This window comes from Trachemys scripta, chromosome 5 (genome assembly GCF_013100865.1).
Source record: "Trachemys scripta elegans isolate TJP31775 chromosome 5, CAS_Tse_1.0, whole genome shotgun sequence".
NCBI lineage: Eukaryota > Metazoa > Chordata > Testudines > Emydidae > Trachemys > Trachemys scripta.
This window is the reverse complement of record NC_048302.1, coordinates 43541351-43563355: the sequence shown is the minus strand read 5'-3', so window position 1 is coordinate 43563355 and position 22005 is coordinate 43541351. Positions and strand designations below refer to the sequence as shown.

Here is a 22005-nt window from a genome sequence, read left to right as displayed (position 1 = left end):
TAGGTGTGGGAATCCTGGGGGGTGGGCAGCTATCAGAGGGCGGGGGTGTGGATAGGGGTCGGGGCAGTCAGGACAGGGAGCAGGTGGGGTTGGATAGGGGCTGTGGTCCCGGGGGGCAGTTAGGGGTGGGGGTGTGGATAGGGGTCAGGGAGCTGGGGGGTTGGATAGGAGTGGGAGTCCTGGGAAGGGGGGGCCTGTCTGGGGGCAGGGGTGTGGATAAGGGTCGGGGCAGTCAGGGGACAGGGAGTAGGGGGTGGGGTACCGGGGGGGTTGTTAGGGGTGGGGGTCCTAAAGGGGGTGGTCAGGGGACAAGGAGCAGGGGGGGGGTTGGATGGGTCAGGGGTTCTGAGGGGGTCAGGAAGTGGGAGGGGGCGGGGGCCTGGCTGTTTGGGGATGCACAGCTTTCCCTACCTGGCCCTCCATACAGTTTGCAACGCCAGTGTGGCCCTCAGGCCAATACGTTTGCCCACCCCTGGCATAGAATCTACATGCTGAAAAGTTAGGAAGTGTTCTGTAATCAAAATAACTTCATGTAGTAATTTTAAAATCTTCCATCTTAAAATTGTTTAACATAAGTAATATGATTAGTCCACCCCTTGAATCTCTATTAATTGTGTGTGTGGGAAATAAAACCCTATCTTTCTAGGAAATTAAACTGTTTTCTGATCCTTGTCAGCAACTATTGTCCCTGAACAGTGCTGATAGTGGATTAATTCCTATTGTAGATGGACCAAACCATTTTTAGCACTGTTACAGAAATCTGTCACTCTCTAACGGTGCTGAACACATTTTTGTCATCATAGTAGTTGTCAGACCTCTAATGGCATTGGTTTAGGGAGACTACTGGGGACAGTAGTAGTCCAGTTTCAAACGAGAGATAATTTAAAGGGTGTCAAACTATCTGTTTTTGACATGAATATAAAATGTCCACTTATGAACAAGTTTATCAAAACAGTCTTTTCTATTGAATAAGTTGAGAGCATAACCATGGGTTAAAAGGTGACTTAACTACTGGTGAAAATGATTTGAGGGTTACAGGAATGGATTTTAGATAGTTAGTTAATTCACATGGTCATCTTTCTTTGGTGAACAGACTTTGTTCAAATTATAGATGTAGAAATAATGAACACTAAATTTGTTATTTCGATAACACGTTTACATAGCATGCAAGTTTCAGATTGTGCCACTGATAAACAAAATAATTTGTTACAGTCAGCTAAAATACTACATACCTCGAGGGTGAATAAATCAATTTTACCATAGTTGTGAAACCGGCTTAATTGTTGTTGCTGCAGTGTATTTTTCCTGTGCTTAAGCAATAATTCACTTATGTGGGAGCTCCTAATGATATCTCAGAAGGGGCAGATGGTGAAAGCTTGGTGATGTACTTTATTTTAATGCTCAGTCAAATCAGTACACTCAAAGTGAGTTGACTGGCTTCTCTAGCATTTGTTTTATTAGGTCTGGGGTGGTGCTTCTGTGAATAATAAAAACAGGAATCATGCTTCACTTGAATTTTCATCTTAATACTCTGGAAAGACAGTAAATTTGTAACAGTTAAGGTCACAGCTTTGGTTTGTCTCAGTTAAGGTTGTAACTATCTTTCTCTAAAGGTACTATATTGACTGGGTTCCTGCTCTTGGGTATTGTGCTTCTAGTTAAAGACAAGCTGGAACTTCTTCACTCTCAGGGCAGGTCTACACTACAGCCGGGATCGACGCTCTGAGATCGATCCACCGGTGGTTGATTTAGCAGGTCTAGTGATTATCTGCCAAATTGACAGCAGATCGCTCTCCAGTTGACCCCTGTACTCTACCCCGAATGAGAAGAGTAAGGTAAGTCTCCCGTTGACCCCCCCCCCCCACGGTGTAGACCCTGCGGTAACTCGACCTAAGGTATGTCTACTCCAGCTACGTTAGTAACATTATTAACGTAGCTGGAGTTGCGTAGCATAGGTTGACTTACCGCGGTAGTGTAGACATAGCCTCAGGCTCATTGAATAAGTGTCTTGAGCACAGATGTTCCGCCAGTTTTATTTCACTGTAATTCTTTTGTGACTCCTTTCCTTGTTGAAACTGCACCATTTTGGCCAGTTCTAGCTCTCTGCTGGATTTGTGAACTTAGGTTTTGTTTAGGCTGGTACTGTATCTTCTGACTAATTTGTTCTGTTCCAGTACGTGCCTTAGCACTCTGAACCATGCTCTGGTAGCGGTGGTCTAACTTAGAGATTGCTCTTAGGAGTTGCTTCAATGCTTATCTGTGCAGGGGTATCATCCTATCTACTTCAAAAGTGTTGATTCTCTGTTGAATCATGCTTAGTACTCTCTTGCCTCTGGTGACATACAAGTTGTCAGAATGCATTGTCTTACTCCTATTTTTTCCCTAGATTTGACTGAAAAGACTTCGGAAGATGATCTGGGGTATCTCCCAGTTCTGAAGATATTACCTGAAACTCTGTAATTGGAAGCAGATTGTTTTTGAGGCCTCTAAGTGAAATGGCTCAGAATACTTCAGAAACACCTGGCTCTAAGTAGATTTCCAGGCCCCGTATCTAGAGACGTTATGGTCTTGTTTGTATGCCTGCTGGATAAAAGGTTCAATGCAGAAATTGCAGCGACTCCCTCCCAGTGAAACCAAAGTTTGGTACATGCTGATTTCCTCTTTGTCCCTCTTTCCTAAAATGTGGCACCCAGAACTGGACACACTACTCGAGTTGAGGCCTGAGTAGAGCGGAAGAATTACTTCTCGTGTCTTGGTTGCAATATTCCTGCTAATATATCCCAAAATGATGTTTGCTTTTTCACAACAGTGATAAACTGTTGACTCATAATTAGCTTGTGGCCCACTATGACCCCGTTCCCTTTCTGCAATACAGTACTCCTTCCTGGGAAGTTATTTCCCATTTTGTATGTGTGCAACTGATTGTTCCTTCCTAAATGGAGTACTTTGCATTTGTCCTTATTGAATTTTATCCTATTGATTTCAGACCATATCTCCAGTTTGTCCAGATCACTTTGAATTTTAATCCTATCCTCCAAAGCACTTGCAACCCCTCCCAGCTTGGTATCCTCTGCAAACTTTGTAAGTGTACTCTTTGCCACTATCTAAATCATTGACAACGATATTGAACAGAACTGGACTGCAAACTGATCCCTGCAGGACCCCGCACGTCATATGCCCTTCCAGCTTGACTGTAAACCACTGATAACTACTCCTCTGAGAATGGTTTTCCAACCAGTTATGCACCACCTTTTAATAGCTCCATCTAAGTTGTATTTCCCTCGTTCGTTTATGAGGAGGTCATTTGAGACAGTATCAAAAGCTTTATTAAAGTTAAGATAGACCACATCTACCACTCCACACACAAGGCTTGTTAGCCTGTCTAAGAAAACTATTAGGTTGTTTTGATATGATTTGTTCTTGACAAATCCATGCTGACTGTTGTTTCACTTTATTATCTTCTAGGTGTCTGTAAATTTATTGGTTAATTATTTGCTCCATTATCTTTCTAGGTACTGAAGTTAAGCTGACTGGTTTGTAACTCCCCGGGTTGTCCTTATTTCCCTTTCTATAGATGGGCACTATATTTGCCCTTTTCCAGTCTTCTAGAATCTCACCGGTCTTCCATGACTTTTTGAAGATCTGGTTAATGGCTCAGATATCTCCTCAGTCAGCTCCTTGAGTATTCTAGGATGTATTTCATCAGGCCCTTGGTGACTTGAAGACATGTAACTTGTCTAAGTAATTTTTAACTTGTGTTTTTTCCCTATTTTATTTTCTGATTCTACCTCATTCACTATGTTAGACGTCCAATTGCTAATAACCTTTTTGGTGAAAACTAAAACAAAAAAAGTGTGTCTGAGATAAAGGCAGGCCTTATTGCTATGTAGTTTTAGTACAAAGATGTTCCCTGAAGTGGGAGTGTCAGTGCTGAGCGCTTTCAGCCTGGTAACTCATCCCTTGAAACCTTTAGGGTTGAGCAAGTAATATATTTAGCACATATATTTAATTTTTCATCAATAGGTCTGTGATTACTTTCCCAGTATGGGTAAGCATTATCACCTTTTTTTGCATATGGGGTAACTGAGTTGAGAAGTAATTTGCACAATCATGCAGCTCTGCCACTAACTTGCTGTCAATAAAACCCAAGTCACCTGACTCCCACTGATATTGGTACCTTGCAGATGTGGCTCTGGTGCAAAAAAAACATTGATTCAATTTTTTGTCACTATAGCATTAGCACCCAAGGCACTCACATCCACTGGTGCAGGACAATGCAGTGTTTTTGTCTTCAACGTCGCAACCTGATGGCATCCAAGTCTCGAAGCTGTCTGTACAGGAGACTTCTGACACTTGTACTGTTTACATAGAGTTTATTCTAAATAAAACTTGTGTACAGAATTCTGCGCCCATGCTGGGGTGCAGAATTCATATTGCCTGCATATTTCTGTGCTCCCTGCGCAGAAAAACGCAAAAGAAATTTGCGCGCGGGGACACGTGTCTCTTCTGCTGGAGCAGCTTCAAAGATGCAAATCACTGCGGGGTGAGGGAGGCTGGGTGTGCGTGCCTGCGGGGGCGACGTTGATCACCGTCAGGGGGAGGGGCTGGCCAACAAGCGAGACACCTCTGTCCCTCTCTCGATACTGCGGCTCGAGGGGCGTGGAGGAGGGTAGGTCTCTTTGTTATGCAGGAGGAAGGCTCTGTCCCTGAGGCAGAAATGTAGCTGCCTGCCTGCCTAGTAAAATGGAACTTCTTGAGAATTGAAAAAACACTTAATTAATATTAGTATGTTACTGAAAATTATTTGTTTTTAAGTTAAAGAAAATAGCTTTTGTAAAAAGCCCCCACATTTTGTTCATGTTGCTGTTGATGGTTAATTGATCTCATTCTCTGAGGCAGAAATGTAGCAACCTGTGTGCATAGTAAAATCGTTATTCTATTGTTAGCTAACTGTTCCCATTCTCACTCAGTTCCCCTGGGAGCATAAAAACCTGCAAAAGTTTTAAGGCCCCTACATTGCCAGAGTGATGTAAAGCCTTATAAATGACAGTAAGGGAATCTGCTAGGAAGATCTATGTGCTTTCTCACTTTTTTCCTGTGCCAAAGTGGCACAGTGGGTTTAGATTTTTACTTACCCATTTAAAAGGCAAATTCACATGGTCAGCATTTACCAAGCAGTCAATAAAATGTCAGGACAGTCAGAACCAAACACTTACCAAAGTACCCACATAGGTCCAGGACAATGATTAGCAAAACTCACACATGAAAGTCATAGAAAGTCTGAGCAATTTAAAACGACGTTCTGCTTTTTTTTTTTTTTTTTATTTCCTATTTGGTGTTCTGTAATTTAAATTACAATCCAGGATTAGAAGTGGAATGGAGGGTATTAGTTACCAAGTATTTGTAACTTAACTTCCGTGGGTTTAGGAAACGCTGAATAGTTATTGTGACTTTTTTCTGTATTGTAGTTTAAATAACTTACCAAAATATTTGAAACTGGTGTGATTCTATTGGATTATTTTGACAAATAAAATTTGCAGACTTTTTTAAAAAAATTGTGCAGAATTTTTAATTTTTTGGCACATAATTTTAAATTGTTTGGTGCAGAATTCCCCCCAGGAATAAAAGCTTTGCCCTGTTATCAGATATTCCAAGATGAAGTTGTAAGCATCATTTTTGCAAGTTGCAGGTGGCCTGAAGACATCAAAACGAAACTTGATGTTTAGCATTGTTGTTTTTTATGGCTTTCATTCCATTCAAGGTGCCTAACCACACAAGCTTGAGAAGTACCCTGCTTTTCAGAGATATGTATTTTACTAATCAGATATACAGAGCCATGAGGATGATATTGTATTTCTGACTATGTACTGTGTTGTACAATGAGGTGGAAACAGGGTCAGAATTTGCAGAGTCAACTCTCTTAACATCTGGGGGAATGACCAGACTCTGGGGTTGATATGAAGCTATCAATGGAACTTGCTCCAATCTGTGACTGAAATCTGTGTAACATAAAATAATTTCCTTGTCTACCAACTTGTTCTAATTGAATGTTAGTCAAACAGTTACAGTGGTAACATAAGCTTCCTGTTGGCAAACACAGCATGCCATTTGACCTCTTGCAAAAGACTGCTACTGTCCACTGTCATTCTGTGCATACTGATTACGCATTTTAATTTTAGGTATTTGTTGCCAGCTCAAATTAGGACTTCAGTCTATAGTCAGAGTTTGAGGGGACAAACCACGAAGGTCCAAGTCTTAATATTTCAGTTAATTGAATTAATTGCATACACGGGTAGTGTACAAAGTGGTAGGGTTAGGTTCTGAACAAGGTGAAGTACCCCAACTACTGCATTTTCATATACTTTTTTTTAAATATGCCAACTTAAAAATAATTAGTGTCAGTAAATTCTAGGACTGACACTAGTGTCTTTTCTGGTAAGTTACCAATTTGTATAAACCATTTCATCTTGTATCTTAGAATTTGTGGTAGGTCATGTTCAAGAAAAAAATCAAAAGCAACAAAAAGAAGGTTGGAATTTTGCATGTCATCTGTTTTTAACTATTACTATGTTGGAATGGAAAAACATCCATTGCCAGAAACAAAATGCTTCCAAGTAAAGACTTAAATTTAACTGAGGCAACTTCTTTTGTATAGCATCTTTCATATAAACTGTACCTGAAAATACTTTAATGTTAATTTCTCTCAGCAGTGCAAGTAGGCCGGTACGCTCCGGTACGCCGTACCAGCAAGTTATTTATAGCCAGTACAGCGTACCAGAAAGACACAGCAGCAGCCCTGCCAGAGGAGAGGGCTGCGGGGCAGGGCTGAGGGTTCTGCTCCTCTCCCTGCTGGGAGGGACAGCAGGAGAAGGAGCAGAACGCCAGCAGCAACTCTGGCGGCTGTACCCGCCCCAGCTTTGCCCCCGCAGCCCTGTCTCCGGCAGGGCTGCTGCTGTAGTACAAAGGAGGACAGACGCAGCTCTGTGCCTGGAAGAGGCGGGGCTGGGAGGTCTGCTCCTTTCCCTGCTGCCCTTCCCAGCAGGAAAAGGAGCAGAACCCCCAGCCCCGCCCCCTGCCCTTCCATGGAGCTGCATCTCTGTGTACCACAGCAGTAGCCCCGCCAGAGGAAAGGGCATGGATTTTACGTGCACCACTGAATTTTCTTCTTACCTATGCCTGTTAACTTAAACTAGCAGGCAAGACAAGTTTTCATTTGACACTGGAACTGAATTTGGGAGATATGGGAAACCAGTTCCTGACAACAGGAGCTACAGAGAAAGTAGTATTCATGCTGAATGTGAAGGGGACAGGCTAATTCTCAAACTCCCTCAATTTGTTTGGGAATAGAGATAGATCTATGGAAGGCAGGAGCAAGCTCATGGATTTTTTGTTGTTGTTACATTTTATATGTATAGTTGGGAGTGGAAAACATAATCCCGACTATACATATGAAATGATGGGGTCTAAATTAGCTGTTACCACTCAAGAAAGAGATCTTGAAGTCATTATGGATAGTTCTCTGAAAACATCCACTCAATGTGCAGCGGCAGTCAAAAAAGCTAACAATGTTGGAATCATTAAGAAAAGGATAGATAATAAGACAAAGTATCATATTGCCGCTATATAAATCCATTGTGCCGCCTACATCTTGAATACTATGTGGTGATCGGGTCGCCCCGTCTCAAAAAAGATGTATTGGAATTGGAAAAAGGCAACAAAAATGATTAGGGGTATGGAATAGCTTCCATATGAGGAGAGCTTAATCAGACTGGGACTCTTCAGCTTGGAAAAGAGATGACTACGGGGGGGATATGATAGAGGACTGGTATGGAGAAAGTAAATAAAGTATTGTTTATTCCTTCTCATAACACAAGAACGGGGAAGGAGGTGTAACCAAATAAAATTAATAGGCAGCAGGTTTAAAACAAGAGGAAGTTTTTTTTTTTTTTTTTTCTTTTCTTTTTCCACACAATGCACAGGTAGCCGGTGGAACTCCTTGCCAGAGGATGTTGTGAAGGCCAAGAATATATGGAAAGGTCCATCAATGGCTATTAACCAGGATGGGCAGGGATGGTGTCCCTAGCCTCTTTTGCCAGAAGCTGGGAATGGGCGACGGGATGGATCACAGGATGATGACCTGTTCTGTTCATTCCCTCTGGGGCACCTGGCATTAACCACTGTTGGAAGACAGGATACTGGGCTAGATGGACCTTTAGTCTGACCAAGTATGGCCATTCTTATGTTCTTACGTAAATTTATTTAAAAGGGTGATTTTTTTTTTTTTAAACTGGATTCCAAAATGAATGTGGGTGAGGTAATCACACTTCTTTTTAGGTGGTAGAGGGCAGGCAGGAGCATTTGGCACATGCTGCATCTTAAATAAATGAGATTAGAGAAAATCTTAGAAGTTCAAACACTGAAGGTGAATAGATTTCAATATAGGGAGACAAGATGCATAGCTATTCATGGCCATATAAATACACCATGAAAATTTTTTTAAGGAAACATCAATTTAATCACACTTGTCAGAAAACTTTACCTACAAATGTAACGACTGACAACTAAGATACTAGGAGAAAGGAAGAAAGTAGGGCTGTTGATTGATTAAAACTGTGATTAATCGCAATTACACTGTTAAACAATAATAGAATACCACTTGAAATTTATTAAATGATTTTTCTACATTTTCAAAAATATTGATTTCAATTATAATACATTTCACTTTATATTTTTATTACAAATATTTGCACTGGAAAAATACGGTTTCTTTTGCTTATTTTTAAATTCACCTCATTCAAGTATTGTAGAGCAATCTCTTTATCATGAAAGTGCAACTTACAAATGTAGATTTTTTTTGTCTGTTTGTTACATAACTGCACTAAATAACAAAACAATTAAAACTTTAGAGCCTACAAGTCCACTCGGTCCATCTGTGGTGGTAAACTTGAAAATGGAAATTGGCTGTTTTTAAAGTCCCATCTCAACAAGGCTTTGTCTAATTTGAAGCTTATCCCCCAAAATCTTTCTTATAGTCACTATATGAGAGAGTTCAGGTGGAAAACTTTTTTAGGGTTTTAGGAGGGATCCTCAAATTCTGGTTTGGAATAGAAAGCAAATTACAACCGTAATAGAGGAAATTCTAGTATGATAGCCAAATTCATTTTATTTGGCAATTGCTTATTTGCTCCCTCACTATAACCCTATATTATCTCTTGATTAAAAGAAATATAATGTGTCCCACATGTAATAGTGATGCTGTAGCCTATCTTACAAGCTGATTATTTTTCCTTCTGACTTTTCAGCATTCCATTAAGGAATTCCATCCCCTCAAATTTCTTAGACTCAGTCCTAGATAAGGCTATTTCAGGTGGCTGTATACAATGTCTAAATGCCAAGAGTATTTTCAATCTGGAATTTTTGGCTACCAATGGATTAGCTAAACAAAGCTTCACAGAAAAATGGAAGAATGTAAATTGTGATTAAAATTTAACAGAACTTGTATCTTCCTCCTTGATGGTTGGTAACTGCACTTCAGCAATTGCTGGTATGGACATTTATACCTGAGCTGTACCACTTCCTGTATTGCTAGTTGGAACAATCCAAGGTTACCGCTAAAGTGTTGGTCCACATCGATGGTCTGGGAGCATTAGTCTGGTGCATTGTTACAGTAAGGCAAGGGCGTAGGACCTATCTGTAACCCTTGATGGCCTGTTGTGACCTAGAGACCTCCCTCCTCCCCACTCTTGATTTGGAGACATCCTCAGACCCAATTTGCCTCCCTTCTGCCCCCACAGGGGTTTAGGGGAGGGGGGCTTGGAGCGAGGTTTCTAGACACCCCCGCCAGCTGTGAACAACTTGGGGGAGTGGCAGTGAACCAAGACACCACCCACAAAACACAGCCCCCCCACTTAGCCCATGTGGGCAGAGGGTAGGGGTGGGGGAAATTTGAGGGTCCAGCCATGATTGGAGTTTGGGGGCTTGTCAGTATAGTGAGGAAGGAGTTGTTGGGTGGTGGGGAAGGAATTTGGGGGAGAGCATTGTGGGGGTGTGGAGTGGGGGGCCTCAGCTCAAAAAGTCTGAAAACTGCTTAAAGTGCAGACGGGTTAGCGAGCAGCTCTGTGAAGCAGGGGGTGTGCAGGGAGAGGGGTAGCTAGGGGCTGTGTGCGGATAGCTCGGGATGCAGGGAGAGGGGTAGCTAGGGGCTGTGTGATGGGAGCCCCCTCCCCCATCGTTGCTGCTCCCCCAAGTGCTCTGCCGGCCCTGGAGCTAGGTTCTCCCGCCCGGGTGGCAGCTGCATGTGCAGTCAAAGGGGTCTGGAAGGTGAGGAGCAACTGCAGCCCTGGGCACCAGCAGCAGGAGATGGGGGAATACCACATCTGCCTGCTCCATAGCACCAGCTAGAACAGGAGCTCCCCACACTTCCCCGCTCCAGCTTTCAGCCTCTTAACTGGGCTGGGGGAGAGAAGGAGGTGTGGGGGTCCATATGGAGCTGCCTCCTGTGCTGCCTCACTCTGGGTAAGGTGCTACAGTTTTGGGGGAGGTGCAGTGCCCCCTGCACCCTGAATTCCACCCATGGGCTTGGGGCTTTAGCCCCGTGGGGAGCACTGTGGCCCCCTGGTTGAGAACCAGTGTTCTAGAACAAGCATATGTATATCTTGATTTGCATGCCAGCCCATCAGTGTACATGGTGGCTTTTAAAGCACGTTAAATGAGTTAAAAAACTGGCTTCTTGCCTTGAAGAGCTTACAATCTAAACTCTGTAGACAAATATACAGAAGTTAACTCAGAAAGGTCAGGGGAGGGAGAAGAGGGTTCAATCATTTAACCTCCTCCCAAACACAAACAGAAAAGATATACAGCTATTAAGTTGCTTGAAGACTTGTTCTGCTGCCTACCCTACCATAAGTGTATTTAAAAATGACTTTTCTTTTGTTTTGCTGTTTAGTCTATTTGTTTTATTTTTCTTTTGTAATGTTCAGTCTTGAATAACATTCACATTTAAATGCTAACCTAATACTGCCAAAAGCAATTTTTTTTTTAGAACTCCATTTAATTTTCACATTTTTCTGAGTTAAAATAACTCAGTAACTTTTTTGTAATTGGGTATAATTATGTAAGGCTAAGCCCATTGCATACGATAAACTGTTGCTCTTTTTTGATACTGTTGTTATTCTAATAAACTAGTGCTTTAAAATATTTGACCATTTTTCACTTATTTAACAATATTTGACTAATTTACCAGTTATTTTTGGACCAGTCAAATGCCAGCATTGCTTCCTGCCTTGTCTGCCTTTCCATGTACAAGTTGTTATACAGTTAATTCACAAGAGGAAAAGATTAAGTATAACTACTTCCACACTAGTTACAACTGTGAATTGTTCAAACCCGGCCAATCTTCCTTGGGTCATATTTGCAGTAGGCCCAAATATAAAAGAAAATGTGATTGATTTGGAGTGCTCAGCTGTGACTGATTAGTTTCAGGGGTGCTGAACACTCTCAAATCCAAAATAAGTCCAGATGGAGCTATGGGTGCTCAGCCCTACTTATTTCAAGCTGAGTATCTAAAATTACTGAATACATCTAAACATTTTGGTCCTAGTGTTTATAGTAATGTAGGTGCCCTTTGCAAAATAGCCTACATCACTTGTGACCCTTTATTTTGTTTTGCTTTTTTAGAAATTAGCTTTTTAAGACTCTTAGCTATATTTGCTTTGTTTTTTAGGAAATCTTAGTTTGTGCTTTTGGTATAAAATAACTAGATCTGAATTTCTAGATGTCAGTCTGCCCTTCTGGATTCTTGTACTGAACTCTTCACCAGGACGTCAAGCACATGTTTTTGTACTCTTCTATATCAGATTACATTGCAAAGGACTCAAAAGAAGTATACAAACTTTTACTGAAATGATTGGTTTGTGATTGGCATATAACGTGCTCTTTGAGAGAGAGTGAGAGCATGTTTTGAATGAATTGGATTTTGTGCACAAGTTCGTATTTTACAGGAAAGGATATTCAGGTTGTAATATGCTACTCTAGATGGCTATAATCATCCACTTTGTGTCAAGTTTCAGTATCCAGTTTGATGCTCAAGTCTTAACAAGAGTTCTTGGCTGTTGGAGCATGCTCAGTGTTGTACCTCTTGTGTTCATGAGAAACACAACAGTGGTTAATCTGATTCAGTATTTTTGTGTGTGTAGATCATGTCACAAATGTCTTTGTATCCATTTTCTTTTTCATATCCTTCCTGGTATAGGATTACTGAGTACCGAAATAGAGCAGCGTTGTTAATGTTATACTGTATTTAAGAGAAGCCTTTTGGGGGTTGGAGGAGGTGATGTGGAAATACACGTACCCTTGCAATGTTGGCTTGATGTTACCCTCTCACAAACAAGGCAGTTATTTCAGTGAAATAATACTGAAGAGAAGTACGTTCCATGAAAAGTGCTATGTAAGAGCTAGGTATCGGAAATAGCTCCCTCAACATTTTTCTGTTTGTTCATGCTACAGTATGTCCAGTGGGACCTCTAGTTGCATATAGCCCTATTGTGCGATGTTCAAACACTTACACCCTGCCCTGAATAATTTACAGTCTAAATAGACAGGACAGACAAAGCATGGGAGAAAGGAAGGATTATCATCTCTGTTTTACAGATAGGGGAAATGAGGCACAGAGTAAATTTTACAAGGCTATATGGGAACTCGGTGGCGCAAGACTGACTTAACACAGACCATTCTGATCAAGCATCTTTCCCGCCCCTAAATTGAATATACTTGCACCTTCCTGGGTGACTCTTCTCTGTTTAAGTACAAGGAAAATTGTTCCATAACACCTTTTTAAAGTTAGAGTTTGAAAAAATATTTTTAAAATATAGATGGGTGGCAGCCTATTAAATCTTGTAACTAGGTAATTGTCACAGAGGGGCTCAGCAAAAGCAAACCGTGTAATCCAGTATTTGATATAAAATATTGTTTACTCAGAAATTTACATTCAATGAATCCTGGTGTAAACAACCAGAATTAGAATGTTTTCCCTCTGACTCCAGAAGAAATTGGTGCCTCTTTGGGAGACGTTTCAGAATCACTGCAGTACAGGGTGATGGAAGGCTTATTTCTAATGAGTTCACTTTCTGGAATGGTCAGTATACAGTACCTTCACCTGATCTTTCTTCAAGGAAGAGGGAATATGCGGTAAATTCATGCTGGCAATTTTAGGTCAGTTAGACTTGAAATACAGCAATTTGAGTTCCCATACAATGGCTGAAGTCCTATTTCAAGGATTAGCATTAAATGTAGTGATTTAGACATGACCTTGCTAGTTGAAAAGAAACTCGTTTATGCTTTTGTAATGAACATGTTAAGTCTCTGGCAGAATATTAATATTTGACCACTTTATTAGAAAAGAGACTACTAGAAATTACAGGTCTTATTTCTCATCTATAATTTTTTTTGTTGTCAGCAAAACTGGATGGATGCATAATTCTTCACAGGTTGCAAAGCAAACAAAAAATTCCAAAAGCCACCTTAAATGCTTTGAGATGGATCATGAAAACATAATTACAGTATCTTGTTGTTTTTACCAATATTCTTGTTATTTTTAATGGAAAATTTTCTTAAAGTAAATAATTATAATCTAATTTCCTGTTTCAATTAGCATGGGTTGACTAGCAGAGAAGTTAATTTTCCTTAAGGAGGGCCTCAAACTGGAATAATTTGCAGCAGGTTGAATATTACATTAAATGCAGCTTTCCAAAGAACCATACAACTCCCCAATTTACAGAAACCGCTGTAAAGCTTGTAAAATCCTGGTATGTTTTTTTTACTCTAGATACATGGAGCAAAAGCCTTTCTGAGAAACTTTTGCTTAGACATATGTCAGTCCACACATTCCCATTAGAAGACATTGACTTTATACTGAAAGCCTAAGTTACTTAAGTAGGTAATGCATTTATTGAAACATTCAGTATGGGAAAGGAACATTGTTTTAAGTGCTTTGGGAAAGAAAAATCTGAAATAAAATGTCATTCCATTCTGTAGGCTGTAGTTAGTAATTGCTTTTTCTAGGGAGTTATGACACCATATGGTATCAGGCAAGGAATGAAGTTTGTGTAGTCTAGTGGCTTATGTTTTTTTCTAATTTTTTTTTTTTTTTTTTTTTTTTTTGGTACTCTACTTCAGAACTTCAAGGACTAGGTGATGTTATAAGTAGATTGACTTCAGGTGGATCGTCTTTAAAGAATTTGGTTTTGGTGCTCCTGCTTCAGTGACGAGGGGCCTCCCCCCCCCCCCTTTTGCTCTGATAGTAACTTAAAAAGCCAATCTTCATACTCCAAAAAGATAGTCACCATCATTTCAGCTCTATTTACAGACTAATACTTAAAATGCTGCAGTAGGCTAAAGGCTATTAATAGATATATTGAGTTCTGCATACTTCTTGAGTAGCCTGCAAAATATTAATCATTCAATTTTTAGCCATTTCAATCATTTGTTTCAGTGTTAAATCTAAATTGACTGAGAAGAAAATGGTGAAGGTGCATGTTAAATTGTTTTTTCCAGGGTACAATTAAAAAAATTAAAATACATGCATTCTAGAATGTATTTGGAGTAATATTTTATTTCATACTGAAATCTTTATTTTAAAAGCACTCTTGTGCCATAAAACAAGTTGGTAGGTTTTTTTCATTCTGGCTTACTTAAATGCTTGTACTGCTTTTTGTGCACAGTCAGTCATAATTGCTTAGGCAAAGCTCCGAGTACCCTCTGTGCTGAGATTCATACACTTCAGGCAATCAGTACATACAGTACTGCATACATAACAGGAGTTAATAGGCTATGTGACTTTAATAAAGAATTAGCTTTGCATGTAGAGTTTCATGATCACACTCCTCCATTCAGATGCAACTTCTTCTGTCTTCTGTTCACCAGTGTTCTAGTAGTGTGGGATTATAAACAATTCAAAGTCCATCTTTTAGGGTTTAGATTAGTTACTTATTGCCCTTTGCCTATTAGCATTTATTAGTTAAGATTAAATAAGGGCTGAACTAGTTAGATCCCTCTCTAATCAGTCTTGGTATTCCTCTGAGATTCTATCAGAGTGCTCATACTTTCAAAAAGAAGTGTGTTAGATGAAAGAGTACTGAATATCTGGTTCAAAAACTTTTTTTTTAGCTACATGATTGGTAGCTAACTAGCTGTAGTGTACAAAAATTGGGTGTGGTCCCCATTTCAAATACCTTGGTGCAGAAAGGTTTGTTTGAGCTGGTATGTGGCAATGCTGTACCATCATTTATCTGGCAGCATTACCAGTTTTTGAAGAATCTAAGCTTTCACTTAAGTTTCTTGCTGTTATGTTTGTGAAGAGAACAGTGTGAATATGAACTGATGTCATGGCTATGTCTTCAGATTGACAGAAATGAGATTGGAGTGTTGTGAACAGCCCTGTGATTTAAATATGAATGTTTCATTGCTGATCTATTTAACAGAAACATCCAGCAATTTTGGGGACTGGTAGCCAGATATTGGGTAGAGTAGTCCGATCACATTTTCCCCTCCACTCTTGGTGCCTGAGAAAGGGTATAAAAACTTAATTATCTGGCATGTTGGGGGGAGGGAGGGAGAAATGGGTGGGTGCTGGTTAATCAGATATTCTGGTTAGCTGAGTTATATTTTATCAGTGGAATACCAATTTTCAAAGTATTAGAATACTATAAAATACAGTAGTACAGTATACAGGTACTCACCAATCCAGTAGTAGTACTGCACTGCAGAGTGGTTGGTTTCTTGAAGCACGTAGGTGTATACAGGTAGTTTTCTATACGTTAGGTTATTTTATGACGCTACATATTACTATGGGCAGCACATGGCATACATCCATATCACTAAAAATACACAACACTAAAACTACTGAACGTAATTTAATCTTTCTTTGATTTAGAAGGCACTTCAGGATCTTGCAGTGCCTCAGGATCATCATTATCAAAGTCAATTATCATTGTAGATGTAGGTGGTGTATGAAATTGGTCTGAATCTGTAATGACCCGATGACACCCTGGAAGCTGCTTTTTTGAATCAATCCCTGATATCAGTTTGCTTGTCTTTTGCCTTTTTTGCATAAAAGTAGAATGCCGCATGTGCCACTGCATAACCTCCTGGGCAGTATACTAGTCCTGGTTACTAGATTGAATATTTGTATTGGGAGATATCAGAAATGCCAGTTAATAGAGCTTTCTAGTTGATAAAGTGCTGGATAACACAGCTTTTACTGTATATTGTACAGTACTTGCTGCTAACATATTAGCAGGATCATAGATGCATGGTAGGAGCTCAGAACCAGCATAATGAGTGCATATAGGAACCTTAGTGGAGGGGAGAAGCTGGCAAGTCTGGTTTATAAGTCTTAAAAATGTTTGTATTTTACATATAACAGTACACTATTAGATGAGATCTTTAGTATACCAGACAAAGTAATGTCAGTTAGATTCTATGAAAAAATATACTGAATAACTAACTACATTTTGGTTTGTATATTTTTTTTGTTTGCTATACATTAAAGAGTTGGTGCTTCAAACTGTAGTATGTAACTCTTTTGTTGGTTTCTACAGCTAACAGTTCCCAAAGGTTATGTTAAGTGTGTTGTGCTTGAGGAACTTGGCCACCTAACATTAAACAAATTGCCATCAAAGTTTTTGTATAACTATATTTTTGTGGTAATATGTAATCATGCAACATTTGGGTTACTTCTCTATGTATGTAAAGGAAACTTTATGGAATTTTAAAATTCTGTTTTTGCCCTCATCAATAAAAGTGTAATGAGTTAAGATAAATTCGGGAAAGCTATTTACCAACCTCAACAGGAAATCATATCCATCAGAGAGTCAGACTTGCCTTCCATACAGTAACCCTCTATTTGATAGTTTAAAGTTTCGTTAGCACAGTTGTATGGTTCCTCAGGTTATCTACTGCACTAAGTGGTAATTAGTTGCATGAATGCAGTTGAATCAGGCTCCAGCATAGCTGTGCAAGTGTATCAACTAGCTTTCTGTAGGGAAAAGATTATGTCCATGTTTGTTCTGGTCAAACTCCAGACTGGGTAACTGTTTGCCTGTCTAAAATTCTTCTATGTTCAGTTGGATAAACTATTAAAATTAGAGGCAAGATGTTTATGAAGGTTGGTCTGTTATTCTGAAATAGGTGTGGAGACTTATTTGCCTGGTAATCTCCACAGAAATAAAAGGGGCAGAGGCAGACAATTGCAGTCTTCAAATGTACTTATAAAATCTAAGATTAAATTGGCAGTTGAAAAAATTGTTACTTTCGTTTTTGGAAAAGTAACTGGCATTGTTCTCAACTCAGTTTTAGTCCCAAACTTTGACTTATTTTTACAAATAAGGTCAATAGATCAGCTTCCATGACTAGGAATAAATAGCTGTGAATGGAAAAAAATTTAAGACACTGCACTGTTTGAAACCCAAATGTGGCAGAATGGAGAACCTGAAAATAAAATGGACTTCAATCAACTTTCATTGAAAGAAAGAAAAAGTAAACAGTACAAATTATAAAGCAAACTGGATTAGAAAACTAGTAAACTTTAATATAGGTAAGAATGCTTGTTTATTGTAAACAGCTATATGCCCCTTTAAACACTGACATACTGTGACTTTGATTCTGCACTAAGCTGGTTATTAGCCTTCAAGTTGGGACTAAACGGTTAACTGATTTACACTACCAAGCTTAGACATCTTGCAGTCCAGAACTTCATTATAGAATAACTTGGAATCAAATCAGTGTAATTGCTTCCTTTCCCATTTCATTGTGTTAGGGCAACTTTATAATACTCTGAATTTGATGGTTCGTAAAACATTTCTTTAAAAGAACTGTGTGAAATGATTGGACCAATACCCTGGTTTTACATTAAAAAACTGTTCTTCCACCCTTGGTATCACAGTTGAGGTCAATGACCTAACATCAGGGAACTTAAGTTTGCAAGTCTATAATGGATTTCCATTTTAAGATGTTGCTAAGACTTGAAGTCAGAGGGCTAAGTCAAACTTAAATGGTCTCTTTTGTATGTATGTACTATTTCCTAGTAGAAAAGTTTTTCCTTTCTCATTCTGTTCTCATGTGCCTTCAACCTCAGAATACAGAAGCACTTGAAATGACTTTCTCACATAAGACGACAGTTTGATTTTTCGATTTGGTCTTGTCAGGTAGCTGTGTAAAATATTTATTTTTCCTGCCTTTGCTTCTCTTGTCAGCCTTCCCTATCCATCTCATAGTGATGCCCATTGTGGAGATGCAGTGCCATTAAATGCTTCAACATTACAATGCTGCTGTTCCCAACAACTCCTCCAGAAATATGGGATGATGTAAAGTCTTGTTTTTCCTGCTGTTTCTGCCACACACACACACACCTTACTCAAGTGTTGAGGTCAATCACTATAAACAAACAATGAAAATATCCATTCTGTTTTCTATTTTCAGAGGGTCCATATGGAATATTTGCTGGCAGAGATGCCTCCAGGGGACTAGCAACTTTCTGTCTAGAGAAAGATGCACTCAAAGATGAATATGATGACCTATCGGACTTAAATGCTGTACAAATGGAAAGTGTTAGAGAATGGGAAATGCAATTTAAAGGTAACTTTTTCAACTAGCAAAATGTAATTGTTTACTTATACTACTGAATCTCTCACTGACAGATGGGTGGGTGCTTTTTAAAATAGGTTTCTTGCTCACTGTACAGTAGTTATGGCAATATTTTTCTTACTGGAAAGGGAATTCTGACTTACTGAGTTTTATCTTTAAAAGGAATTTTAAAAATGCCCAGGTATGTATTTTTAATTACTTTTGTTTATATAAATAGCTAAATGGGAAGTGTTATGTTTCAGACTTGATGTGTTGAAGTATAGAATTTCACTCCACTGACAGAACAGCTCTTGGAGTGACTATAGAATATGGCACCTTACAGTAATAAGATGTTCCGTGTAGATTCTATTTAATCTTTCTTGTTTGGGTGTAGTACTGATCTGTTGCATTATTTTCATCAGGCACAGGAGATTAAAATCAATTTTCAAACCACACTAAAATCAACCGGCTAATCAATGGGGTTGCAAAGGTATAAGCATAGAATTTTCATTAACTTTTAAGTTGTGGGAGGAGAGTGGTCAAAGAATGGACAAGTGGAAAATCCCTACAAAGATATTTCAGGGTCTGATCTTGCTGTCAGTCAGTGTTTAAAATTCCTTTGACTGCAGTGATGTGGAATCAGAACCTTAGCATGAAGGGGGGGGAGGAACCTGATCTCTAATGCACATTAGTTACAGTGAAGAGATTAAGTGGAAGTAGCTGCATTTGACTGTAATGGATACATAATGTCTTTTCCAGAAAAATATGACTACGTAGGTAGACTCCTAAAACCAGGGGAAGAACCATCAGAATATACAGATGAGGAGGATATCAAGGATCACACTAAACAGGATTGAACTTTGTAAAAAAACCAAAGTCGGGGCCTTCAGAACTGCAACCTCTTATTTTCCCCATCATAATGTCCTGCATCTTTGGGTACAGTTCATCTGCTGCAAAAAAAACATTCAACAGGATTTGTACAAAGAAAATAACACACACGATTTGAATACTAGGCATTATTTGTGCTGCAAAACTTTTTGTTGCAGTTTATTTGTAATGTGTTGTAAGGCTTCATTTATGAGAAGGGGCCAGGGGTGTAAAAAAACAAAACACCCTACTCCTTGTGTTCACATAGTCCATACTTACAGGCTCTCTAAGCAAGTTTAAGAAAATGACAGGTTGTTTTGTTTCACACGTTTTCTCCTTCTGCATTAAAAAATATTTACTCATGTACATCAATACTAGAAGTCTGGGCCACTGCAACTGGTGTTAAAATGTGAATTTCCAAATTTGTTTTGTATGTAGGCAGTACTAGCCCTGGCAGAAAAACTTCAGTTTTCTTGAGACATCATTGCAGATTTGAAGGACATAAGTGATCTTTCTCTGAAAAGGATTTGGCAAAACTATCAGCTGAAGCCTGCCTTTTACCTGTCCCCTAAATCAAATATTAATTGTGCCTTATTTCACTTAAATAGACTTGAATTGTTTTAAGGGAAAGCCCCCAATCTGTGGTTTCATAGGCACCATTAAGACTGAAATTAAAATGTTCTATTGACTAGCAAACCTTGATGTCATTCTGTGTATATAGAATGGAAAAGGACTACTCAGTGTTACTGCCATATGTTAATATACATAAACTTAATTAGCATTGTGATGGCCAAATGCATTCCCTCATGCTTCCTTTTAAATAAACCGCCCCCCCCCCCCCCCAACTCCCAGGAGCTGCCTAATATTTGGGAGCCTAGCCTTCACAACGCTGTAGTGAGGGTGTGTGCGTGTGTATCTCTGGGTGGGTGTCTGACTGCAAGACTTGGGAGGGATTATTTCTGCAGATACTGTAAATACAAGTACCATTTTAATAAAGCATGTACAATACCAAATGTGTTGTCAGGTTGTGTGTGTAAGTTACTAGTCAGTACATTGGAACAGAATGCCCAGGATTGCCATATGCATGTAAAATAAGGGGGGGGGGAAACCTAGGGCATTTAAATATCTTTGCACTGCTACTGAATAAAACTATATCTAGCTCTGTTATTTTCCTATTACACCCTCATTCATGAGGAATCTTAAATGAAATTTGTTCAGGTAAGGTTTGGTTTAAATAAATATGAAACATAATACATTATGGTTCAAGAATATAAACTGACACAGAAATGAAGCATTCCAGGGCATTGGTATAATACACACCAAGTTAATAGGCTATGACCACTCTTGGCTGAAATGACTGAACTAGCCATTTAAGAAATTTCATTGTTTAATCCATTCTTTCAACATATTAATTGCATGGCTGCTTCATTATCCAGTCTTACTACAATCCAGTTAAGTGTTTTTAATTTTATGAAGGCTTGTTTTGCTTTACTGCTTAAAATTATGTGGCAGTAGTAGACCCTATTAAGGGAGAGAGGTGTTACAAAAAAAGATATAGGTAAGTCCTTTGATTTCAGTTAAATATTTTAGTAGTTAGTGTAAAATATTCTATCAATCACATAGTATTCAATAGGACTACTCTGAGGGGAATTAGAGTTCCTGTTAATCCAGAACTTTCTGTAGCACTCTTCAAGACCAGAATACTTACAAAACAAGATGCTGGCAAAGATTCTGTCTGTGTCCAATACAGAAGTGTTAAAGGGAGTTCATGGCCAGCACCTTGAATGCAAACACTAACTACTCTCCAAATCATTTGTAGAAGCCTGTTGATGTAGCGCAATTGATTTGTCTAAAATGCATGTAAGGATTGTATGGCAATTTCTAACACTTTATTACTGTACAATTGAGAGAATACATCCCTCAAAGGCAGATAAAACAAATTCATGAACCCCTTAAATTGAATACTGCTCCTAAAAACTCTCCCTTAACTCACTTAGTCACAGGCCTAAACACCAAGAAACTTCAAAGGTTCTTAGTTTATCACACTGAAGACAACTGAAGATTTTGTTTTAGTTAGGGCTGTTAAACACCAGTTGTATTACAGTAACTTTCATGGCTTTGATTTTTCTCTTTCATTTGACTAGAGCTCTAGACTTGTCAAAGTACATTAGCACTATTAAATAAACATCCTATTTAAATTAGTCAATAAATCCATATTTATATTATAGGAAAACCCCTTAATCAACATTGGCCTATAATTCAGACTCTATAAAGATTGTTGCATTCTGTTACCTTACATGAATGAGAACCACCAGAAACAGTTTTAATTAACGTGTACCTAGAGGAACAAGATTGGGGAGGCTCAAAGTGTGTAACCTAATGCTAGGTGGATCAGACATCCCTCTGACAGGTACCTCAAGTTTCTTTTCATTTTTTTTTAAATACTTTGGCAATGCTTGTACAGTTTGTCATGCCAAAAAAAGTTTCATCTAAATAAAGTTACAGTGGTGGTATACAAGA

General features: G+C 39.1%; 1 protein-coding gene across 1 annotated transcript in view; it reads left to right on the top strand.

The window, feature by feature from the left end:
* PGRMC2 (progesterone receptor membrane component 2) overlaps nt 1-20498 on the top strand; it is a 24295-nt gene extending 3797 nt beyond the window's left edge. The window contains exons 2-3 of the mRNA XM_034772005.1: nt 18475-18630; nt 19378-20498. Coding sequence (XP_034627896.1) covers nt 18475-18630; nt 19378-19475 — 254 coding nt within the window. The 3' untranslated portion in view covers nt 19476-20498. The remainder of the gene's footprint in view (nt 1-18474; nt 18631-19377) is intronic.
* Nucleotides 20499-22005: the final 1507 nt, after the last annotated feature.